At 43.5% G+C, this 11,367-nt stretch overlaps 1 protein-coding gene across 1 annotated transcript; it reads right to left on the bottom strand.

The window, feature by feature from the left end:
- Positions 1–2,219: 2,219 nt before the first annotated feature.
- LOC138371843 (BUD13 homolog) lies at positions 2,220–3,976 on the bottom strand. The gene is made up of 2 exons (XM_069336870.1): positions 3,956–3,976; positions 2,220–2,882 (listed from the first exon to the last, which is right to left on the bottom strand). Exons 1-2 carry the CDS (start codon positions 3,974–3,976, stop codon positions 2,220–2,222), a joined length of 684 nt encoding a protein of 227 aa, XP_069192971.1.
- Between the last annotated feature and the right edge of the window lie 7,391 nt (positions 3,977–11,367).

Below are 11,367 nucleotides of genomic sequence, written 5' to 3'. Positions count from 1 at the left end.
TGTTTAACAAATCTCTAACCCTGTCCATGGAGAACAGAAGAAAATGTATATATGCTGGTTAGCATTGTAAATGTGGGGCTCCGTCTGTGGTAGAAAATAATAATAATAATAATAATAATAATAATAATAATAAATCTTCTAGTGTGTGGTCTGGTCAACATACTTTAGCCACGTTATTGTGACTCATCGCCTGCAGTATGAGGAGAGACTCAAGAAAACGTGAGTGAAAAAAAATGAATTGCAAAGCTCCATTTGTCTCATACCGGCAGGTCTGAAGCACCTAATGACTGGACATGTGTGAGTACATTACATGTCCGGTCTAATGACTGGACATTCAGTAATGTAGTGTGGGAGATCGTGCCGCAATTCCTGCTCACAGAGTTTGCAACTGGAGTGCTCAGGATTGGGAGACCCGTCACCTGCAGCCACCTGCCACAGGTAACGGTAACCCAACCTGATCCTGGCAACCACTGTGTCGCACAGTCTGGTCGACGTTTTGTGCTGCTCCTATAGGTATTATATCTAAAGAAATCATTGCTATCACAGATAGCCTGTGCTATCAGGCCTTTGACAGTCTGTGATTTCTTTCCTGTCAGATATGAATGTTTGGAGGAATGTAGTCTTAATACTGGAGATGGAATTACCCAGGTACAGTTCAGATTTATCCTTTCTGCATGCTAATTTGGCTGTTACGTCTGTGTTATCTTTAAATTTTTAAGGCATATAGGCCCTTTTCTCACAGTAGGCTTTTTTCGTCTAAACACTCCATGTGTATAAAATACTCACGCATGCGTCCATACTCAAAACAGGGAGCATCTATATAGACTCTTAGCTTAGTATCTAATTATCCTAACTTACCCTTGGAATCAGCTGATTAAACTCTAAAAGATAGACTCAATTTGTCACCTAGATTGCAGGAGGGAATTAAGTTTCATCTGTCTCCCTTTCTCTCTCTTACTCTCTCTCTCTCTCTCTCTCTCTCTCTCTCTCTCCCCTTAAAACTTGGCTGGATGTCGTGTTGCCATTGGCTGTTACTTAGACAAACGAGGAACGTTTTGGGACCCTTCACGTCCCCCCCCCCCTCTCTCTCTCTCTCTCTCTCTCTCTCTCTCTCTCTCTGTCTGTCTGTCTGTCTGTCTGTCTGTCTGTCTGTCTGTCTGTCTCTCTCTCTCTCTCTCTCTCTCTCTCTCTCTCTCTCTCTCTCTCTCTCTCTCTCTCTCTCTCTCTCTCTCTCTCTCTCTCTCTCTCTCTCTCTCCGTCTCCGTCTCCGTCTCCACCCCCGTCATCCCCTGCAGCTCCTGCTAGCGGGTCTCCTCCACACCCTTGTGGTCATTAAGACGACCAAGACGCCCGCCTTCAGCGTCTTCGTCACCCTCACTAATTAAGGTAGAAGCGAGCGTCTCCTGTGGGTCGTCCGGCCCTCTTTGACAGCCTTCAAGGGGCATGGGAAGGGTGTCGGTGTCTCGCGCGTCAGCGAGATCATCCGACGTCTCGAACGTCCTAAAGTCTCACATTATAGTGTCTCTTACACTGTAGTAGACCCTAGGCCACTAGCACCACTCTTGGGACCTTAAACTGCACTCACAACGTTTGACAGTTTGACAGAATAACGTGGCTGAAGATATGATGACCAAACCACAGGTCAGAAGAGAAAGAAATGAGGACGTTTCGGTCCAGAACCATCATCAGGTCTGTCTGATTCTGTCACTTTTGTTTCTCTGAGACATATGTGTGTATCCGGCTGTTGGTACGCTCCTCTGTCTTGCTGTTTAAGATTCGCTACTTGAAACAAAAAGTTGCAAGTAGCACGGGCTATGGTGAGCCCGGAGTGGATTTACCTGGCACAGGAACGGGGCTGAAACTGTGTATGTCTGCTGCCATCGTGGAGGTGTGTATGTGGTGTGTGTTCTTGCTGTGACTCACCTTTCGCCAGCACATACCGATGAGCGGAAGTTGATATTATTGATGCGATGAATAATGTCCCCGAACTCAGAAGCACTCGCGGTCTGCCACATGCGACGGTCGCGTTGGCTCTATATGGAAATGATGGTGCTTGTGGGAGAAATATCTCTGGTGGATTTGTAGATTTTTAACGGAAGGTAGACAATTTTTGCCCCCACAGGTGACCCTTGTGCAGCTGTGTGCAGAACTTGGGAGTGGGCGAAGTGTCGTCGGTTGAGATGGAGGCGAGAAGTTGTGAGTGTATTTAGTAAGATACATTAAGGAGATGGTGAAAGAAACTGGGTAGAGGGAACGAGAGACGAAGATATATGTTGTGGTGGCCGCGAGGTACTGGAGGCCGCAAGGTGGTGAAGTCCGCGAGGTGGCGAAGTCCGCGAGGTGGTGAAGTCCGCGAGGTGGCGAAGTCCGCGAGGTGGCGAAGTCCGCGAGGTGGCGAAGTCCGCGAGGTGGTGAAGTCCGCGAGGTGGTGAAGTCCGCGAGGTGGCGAAGTCCGCGAGGTGGCGAAGTCCGCGAGGTGGCGAAGTCCGCGAGGTGGTGAAGTCCGCGAGGTGGTGAAGTCCGCGAGGTGGTGAAGTCCGCGAGGTGGCGAAGTCCGCGAGGTGGTGAAGTCCGCGAGGTGGCGAAGTCCGCGAGGTGGTGAAGTCCGCGAGGTGGCGAAGTCCGCGAGGTGGTGAAGTCCGCGAGGTGGCGAAGTCCGCGAGGTGGTGAAGTCTGCGAGGTGGTGAAGTCCGCGAGGTGGTGAAGTCCGCGAGGTGGCGAAGTCCGCGAGGTGGCGAAGTCCGCGAGGTGGTGAAGTCCGCGAGGTGGTGAAGTCTGCGAGGTGGTGAAGACCGCGAGGTGGTGGTAGAGGCCTCGAAGTGGTGTTGGAGGCCTCGAGGAGGAGGTAGTGGTGGTGGCGGGTCTCGCTGGCGGCGACGGTCCTGCTCAGTCAAGTGTCACTTGACGTCACTCCTGCAAGAGCGGGTCTCCAGCCTTGCCAGGATTACCGAGCCCGTTTTTTTCCCCTCCGCCTTGTTGCGTAAATACAAGTCGTGTAATTGATTTAATGATCTCGCGTGCGTGCGTGTGTGTGTGTGTGTGTGTGTGTGTGTGTGTGTGTGTGTGTGTGTGTGTGTGTGTGTGTGTGTGTGTGTGTGTGTGTGTTCAGAGTTCGGTCGACCGCGAACTCAATCACCCCTTGCTTTTAATGGGATAATTATTTACAATCGTATGAAGCAACTAACCTACACTCTCCCCCCCCCCCCCACTCCCCCTTCCACAGACTTGGTACAAATTTTAGCATACAAAAAATAGGTCTTCCTACGAATTCCTCACCAATCATTTTTGTTAAACAAACACGCAACTCGGAATAATTTTATCATCATTGTTGCGACCCTCGAGTACGTTCTAAAGCAGCAAATATAATTTTCAGGTTGATGCTTGAGACATGGGGGCGTGTTAATGAGACAGATATTGGTTATTGATTGGTCCAGGTGGAGACAGTCGCCAGCCAATCAGACACGTTCCCGCTCATCTTGAAGCGCTTCCCCCCTGAATCTTTTTTCCCGCGTCCTCACTCCAGCGCCAGCTTCGTTTGGTTGGAATGTTTGTTTATCCGTTAATTGATGGAGTGTAGCATGTTTGTAGCTTCAGAAGCAAAGTTGGGATAACCTATCTTTTGGAGTCCTGTAGGCTGAGTAGACGAGGAGTCACAATAACGTGGTTGAAATATCGCACAATCGACTTGAGGATGGTCCAGGACGGACCGAAACGTCGTCGTCCCTTCACTTTCTAGTGTGTGGTTTGGTCAACAACTTTGAGTAGGTTCCTTTGACGTATTTTCCTTTCTTTAACACCAATTACATTTAAAAGAAGCTGTTTTTGTGTCATTATTATTAACATCTTTATAAACAAAATGAACATACAATTTAGCGTGTATGATCGTCCAACTAGTAAATGATTTACACTTAAAAAATTGTATTCTAGTTGTTATGTAGGACAAATATTATCTTACGGCCTTGGAAGGTATCGTCATGATTGTTAAAATCTAACGATTGTGCTGAAACGTCACTTGCATATACGATTTGATATTTTAAGATATCAAAATGCTACGTTGAATCTAAGAAATTGACAAGATATTCAAGAACAAGTAGAAAACATTTGTGTTCCTCGTTCAGGTCAGCCTCGGTACTGACAAGGACGAGGCTCATTGAGAGATTAAGTGAAAACAACGTTTTGTTGCCTAATTCGATGCTTTAGGTCGGTTTGGAGCTGTTTTACGCATGCATGTAGTATCATTAAGAAAATACATAAACATTCGGATGATAGAAGTGATGAAGTAAAAACAAGTGACTGTAGGAGATGAGGATATGTAAGTGACTAGATAAGTAGGATATATGACAAGGCAAGAATTACAAGAATTGCCTGAAGGACGTGGATATAAGTAAGACAACTATTGTGGGGAGGGAGAAGACCAGTATGAATTGATTCTAAATAAATACCTTTGGCCCCCATAACGAGGATATTGGCGTGGCGTAAGTACAGTAAGACAAACATACCCAGTGCCAGGATTCATTTAGCATTCAGGATCTTTACCACTAAAAGTCTACTGTGTTTGCAATACTCTCTTGGCAACACTTTAGTCATGTAACTTTGGCAGCTCTGCTATCAATAAGTTGTCATTTGTCTTCTAGTTCCTCACCGGAAGTCTCGGCATGATATTCTTCTGGCTAGGTTTACTCTTGGCTTGACTTCTCGATAACTGCAGTCAGATCGGAGGGGAACGAGCTCTGTGACCCAGTAGAATCATTGGATTCATCCATAGGAGAGAATTTTTTACATTTTTCTTATATCCTTTGGCCTGGAAAGGGGCTACAAGCCACACTTAACTTCCCTTCAGGCCATCAGAAAGGACAATTCTCCTCCTTTTCCGGGTATGGTGGTGTTTTATGGAGTGAAAGGCAAGACATGTAGACTTTACAGAAAATGAGAATAAGTGAAATAAAGGACTGTATCATACCTATCATACCTGTGTCTGCCTGTACATTATCAGACGTTTTCATAGTCTTTTGTACACGACAATCACTTCTCAGTGTCTGGAGTTGGCGTAAAGCATGAAGCTTATCCCACCGCTGCCACCAGTATTAACGCTACTTTATTTTGTTGGTGGTAGTGGCTGTAGTGATACGGCTTTGTTGATGTTATTCCTTGCCCTTGACTATATAGCACTAGGAAGGGGTCAGGCTCCCAAATCTTTATCCTGACCCCTTCCCAGTGCTATATAATCATAATGGCTTGGCGCTTTCCCCCTTGTCCTTGGTATGAAGTGATTGGCCAGGGTGATACAAAGGGGTCGGGTGTGGCAAAGGAATGTGATAAATGGAGTTAGGTGAGAAGAGGGACTGTATGATTCATAGGGGCTATGACATGGGACTGTATGAATTATGAGGTTGGGTGAGACAATGGACTTGTATGAGACATAGGAGTGGATAATTTAGGCTCTTATAGTGACACAGGCTTTTACCCAAACATTAGGTAGTGGAAGATGACTGCTTATCTTAACCCTGGTTATTTTCTTTCTTTGTGAAATTGTTAGACATGCAAAGAGTGCGTGTGTGCGTGTGTGTGTGTGTGTGTGTGTGTGTGTGTGTGTGTGTGTGTACTTACCTAGTTGTGCTTGCGAGGGTTGAGCTCTGGCTCTTTGGTCCCGCCTCTCAATGGTCAATCAACTCATGTACAGGTTCCTGAGCCTACTTAGCTCTTATCATATCTACACTTGAAGCTGTGTATGGAGTCAGCCTCTTATCACATCTACACTTGAAACTGTGTATGGAGTCAGCCTACACCACATCACTTCCTAGTGCATTCCATTTGTCAATTTGATCTCCCGGAGGGTATAGATTCATTTCTCTCAATGTTTGCGGACGATGCCAAAATTATGAGAAGGATTAAGACAGAGGAGGACTGCTTGAAGCTTCAAGAAGACCTAGACAAGCCTCTATCATATCTACACTTGAAACTGTGTATGGAGTCAGCCCACACACACACACACACACACACACATACACACACACACACACACACACACACACACACACACACACACACACACACACACACACACACACACACACACACACACACACATCACTGTGTGTGTGTGTGTGTGTGTGTGTGTGTGAGTGCGTTACGTTAGGATGTATAAACGAATGTAATAATCTTGAATCAAATTGTATATATTCTTACGTATTCGGTCAAACAATTTGGCGCCTGGTAGAGCTCTGATGTCACATCCGTTGACGACGCTTCAGAAGTCTTGGGACCTGCTGTAACCAATCGGCGAAGACCTAACAAGTCTTGCCTTAGCAAGGCCGTCTGTGATTGGGTTTTTACACGTCACTTACTCGTTTCGCGTCAAGGAATGAGTGCGCTCGACCTCATTGTTCTAGGGAAGCCTGCGCTTATTTTGATGCCTTGTTAGTAAGACCACCTCAAGAACAAGGACCGTTTAGAGGTAAGTTACGAGAGGACCCACTCTAGCAGGCTTGGTCTCGCTATAAGAAGTTTATTGGGCACGAATGCCAGGAAGTCGAGAGTGATACATAGATATACTACATATATATGTATCACTTTCATACATATACTTACTACGACTATCAGATGTTCTTATGTTGGCGCTCCAACTACAAGTGCAGCTTGAAAATATCTTGGTGATTTACTAGTAATTTGTTCCTTGTGGGTTTCTGCCAGCATTACGTGAAAGAAAAGTGGGATTTTAGTGATTACAGCTCTTGAGTTATATATTTATAGCATCGTGAGACTGTTCACTTGGATATTCCTGCAGGGTCGGGCACCAGCTCCTGGCCCCTGCCTTTGCATAATGTTTTTGTTTAATGAAATGTTATAGTTGACCAGACCACACACTAGAAGGTGAAGGGACGACGACGTTTCGGTCCGTCCTGGACCATTCTCAAGTCGATTGTCTTCAGAATGCTTTAGCCACATTATTGTGACTTATCGTCTGCAAATGTTATAGTTCCCACGTTTTTCTTCGAGTATTTGCATTTTAAATTGTGTTTTGAATTAACTGTCACAAATGCAACAATATGACAGGCTGGATAACAAGACCCTTCGAAAAATGAGATGGCAAAATCAAATGTTGGTACATTTCAAGAGACTATAGTGCTCTCTTGGGTTAAATATTGCTGCACAATAATACCTTCCTTACAAAGCTGGAGAGTCCAACCACTTGGTCTGGGCGGCAGAGCAACGGTCTCGCTTCATGCAGGTCAGCGTTCAATCCCCGACCGTCCAAGTGGTTGGGCACCATTCCTTCCCGCCGTCCCATCCCTAATCCTTATCCTGACCCCCCTTCCAAGTGCTACATAGTCGTAATGGCTTGGTGCTTTTCCCCCTGATAATTTCCTTCTCTTAAAGTTAGAGAAACTGCTGACCTGGAAAAACGTTCAACGATCTTTTTACTGCTCGTATTCATTAAATAAAACCTCTAAATTATTGAGAACGCTTAACACTTGTAAGTTTGTATTCTCAAAATCGCAGGCGAGCGAGATACATAATTTCACTTGGGAAATATTAGAGTGACTGGTTTCAAATATGCACACGGAAATAAGGGGAGATTAATTACGAGATCAGGAGGCATATGGCAGGAAATGCATAATAGTCCCGAAAACCAGATTGAAAAAGGTATTCTTAAGAGAAGTGACAATGCTAACGACATTGTCACTTCTTGGTATGCCAACAGACTAGTCCCAAAACTACGAAGTACTAGTTATGAGGAAAGGCTACTGAATTTAATTTCACGTCGCTGGAAGAGAGATAGGAGTTTGAGGAGACATGATTACCATCTACAAAATTCTCAAGTAGATAAAGAAATTCTATTTAGGACTGGTGGTACTCAGTGTCAGAGTAGTTGACAAATGGCAGCCACTGTGAAGTAATGAGGTGGAGGCAGACTCCAAAGACAGTTTCAGAGGTAGCTATGATACAGCCATGTTGGCTCAGGAATCTGTACACCAGTTGTTTGACATTTGAGAGGCGGGACCAAAGAGCTGAAACTCAACCCCTGTGAACATAGTTAAGTGAGTGCAATTAGGCGAGTACACACAAATTCTTTTTTTGCACAAACAGTTAAATATGAGCAAAGGAAACTGTTTAAATATACAAATATTACATATATATATATATGTCGTACCTAGTAGCCAGAACGCACTTCTCAGCCTACTATGCAAGGCCCGATTTGCCTAATAAGCCAAGTTTTCATGAATTAATTGTTTTTCGACTACCTAACCTACCTAACCTAACCTAACCTAGCTTTTTCGGCTACCTAACCTAACCTAACCCATAAAGAAAGGTTAGGTTAGGTTAGGTAGGGTTGGTTAGGTTCGGTCATATATCTACGTTAATTTTAACTCCAATAAAAAAAAATTGACCTCATACATAATGAAATGGGTAGCTTTATCATTTCATAAGAAAAAAAATTGAGAAAATATATTAATTCAGGAAAACTTGGCTTATTAGGCAAATCGGGCCCTGAATTATTGGCTGAGAAGTGCGTTTTGGCTACTAGGTACGACATATATATATATATATATATATATATATATATATATTATATATATATATATATATATATATATATATATATATATATATTTATATATATATATATATATATATATATATATATATATATATATATATATATATATATATATGTCGTACCTAATAGCCAGAACGCACTTCTATGCCTACTATTCAAGGCCCGATTTGCCTAATAAGCCAAGTTTTCATGAATTAATATATTTTCTCTAATTTTTTTCTTATGAAATGATAAAGCTACCCATTTCATTATGTATGAGGTCAATTTTTTTTTATTGGAGTTAAAAATAACGTAGATATATGACCAAACCTAACCAACCCTACCTAACCTAACCTAACCTATCTTTATAGGTAAGGTTAGGTTAGGTAGCCGAAAAAGGTAGGTTAGGTTAGGTTAGGTAGGTTAGGTAGTCGAAAAACAATTAATTCATGAAAACTTGGCTTATTAGGCAAATCGGGCCTTGAATAGTAGGCATAGAAGTGCGTTCTGGCTATTAGGTACGACATATATATATATATAGGAACCAAAGAAAGCTTGTAATATAGTGTGAACCCATCTTTGGGGGTCTTGAGAGAGGAAGGGGAAACCGAAATCTCTCCATATCAGTGTGTGAGAGTTTGGGGGTAAACTGAGCTATTGACCAACCCAAGTCTGGAACTGAAATAAATCATCCGTCAGGTGATCTGGATGAGCCCTCTGGAGCGTCCTCAACATCTGAGATGATGACAGATAACCCTTTTGTGTATAACACTGCAACCCTCCCCCCCTCCCCCCCATCCCTTTACCCCCAGCATCCTACCAATTAGTAATTTTGCACTTGCAAGATTTGTTTTCGGTTGTTTGAGGGGGGGGCGGTTATGGCTCTTGATGTACTCCCTGTTCACTCTTGCACTTGCAACAGTGTGAGTGTGTGTGTGTGTGTGTGTGTGTTTGTGTGTGTGTGTGTGTGTGTGTGTGTGTGTGTGTGTGTGTGTGTGTGTGTGTGTGTGTGTGTGTGTGTACTCACCTATTTGTACTCACCTATTTGTGCTTGCGGGGGTTGAGCTTTGGCTCTTTGGTCCCATGTATGTGTGTGTGTGTGTGTGTGTGTGTACTCACCTATTTCTACTCACCTATTTGTTCTTGCGGGGGTTGAGCTTTGGCTCTTTGGTCCCGTGTGTGTGTGTGTGTGTGTGTGTGTGTGTGTGTGTGTGTGTGTGTGTGTGTGTGTGTGTGTGTGTGTGCGTGCGCGATAAATCCACAGAGAAATGGGAAAAGGAGATGAAAGTTTGGGCCGATCAACACCGTTGTCAACACCAGACTGACTGAGAGAAAACAAAGGGTGGAGTAGAGGCCAACAGCTGGAACCTGACCACCCATCCCCAGGGTAAAGAATTACCCAGAAACAGTCATAGATTAGCTGAGAATGATCAGAAGGATTAAGCGGTCAGAGAATAAGTATTCAAAGATCAAGGAAAACTTTCCGCATACAAATGATCAGTGATCGTCAGTTGCATATGTATATAATATATTTTTGGGCCTGGATATATATATATATGTTTGGGCAGCCACGCAGGTCTTCAGGGGTATATATATATATATGGATGCCGAACACAGAACATCAAAACAATTCACTATCAGACGTTGCATCAACTCATTCTTTTCATTTGCAAGAATTTTCCAATGTGAAACATTTTCTCCATTAGTCTGAATGGCATATTTACCACCATAAAGGTTGATGATAGAAATCATTAAAAACAAACGGCGTTAAACTAGAGATATCACTCAATAGTGAAAAAAAACTTTCGCTTTAAAAACAAATCAATGTTGATTAGAATGAAAAACTACAACAAATTTGAATGGATATCAAATATATATATATTCATAATTCATTGTTCATTAGAAGGACTTTTTTAAAGTGTATATGTTTGGCGTTTTCGTAGAGGGATTAGGTTCAAAGGCCCTGGCATGTGATCAAGGGTTCTGTCATGGTTGGGGTAAGGTAGTGGGAGGGAGGGAATAGTGTCATTAGTGCAGGAGAGTGGTGGTTCTGGCGCTACCTCGAGTGCAAGCGCCACCGGGAGTGCAGGTGAGTGCAAAAGGGAATCCCGAATCTTCTCAAGGAAAGACTAAAGTGTTGATTCTTTGGAGGAGGATCGAACCGTGTTCAGGAACCGGTACACAACGTGGGTATATGGTAATAGGTTCTATCCAGTTTACAATACGATATAATGAAAGGAAAGAAAATAGGTCTGAGAATAACGAGATAAATTCCAGGATAGCAAACGTGTTAAAAATTAATAACATTAAATGCAGCATTTAACCAGTAATTGAAGAAGAGCAGAATAGTTATTATCCGTCAACTTTATCCCAGTTAAGAAAGTTGAAGAGTTTTAAGAATAATTGAATAGGTGAATATAGCCCAATCAGTTTGGGTGTAATACGTAAATAACATACATTAGTGGATAATTTTATATTTTATTTTATAGTTGGGTGTTACGTCTGTCTTCCCTGGTGTGATGTGAGGATAATATTGGTACCTTGTGGGAAACTGGAAATATTGGTCCACTGAAGAGATCAGTCCAAGATGCTGGCTGAGATCAGTCCAGGATGCTGCCTGAGATCAGTCCAAGATGCTGGCTGAGATCAGTCCAGGATGCTGGTTGAGATCAGTCCAGGATGCTGGTTGAGATCAGTCCAAGATGCTGGCTGAGATCAGTCCAGGATGCTGGTTGAGATCAGTCCAAGATGCTGGCTGAGATCAGTCCAGGATGCTGGTTGAGATCAGTCCAAGATGCTGGCTGAGATCAGTCCAAGATGCTGGCTGT

The sequence above is a fragment of the Procambarus clarkii genome, chromosome 37, assembly GCF_040958095.1.
Source record: "Procambarus clarkii isolate CNS0578487 chromosome 37, FALCON_Pclarkii_2.0, whole genome shotgun sequence".
NCBI classification, from domain to species: domain Eukaryota; kingdom Metazoa; phylum Arthropoda; class Malacostraca; order Decapoda; family Cambaridae; genus Procambarus; species Procambarus clarkii.
This window is presented reverse-complemented; position numbering and strand designations above follow the sequence as displayed.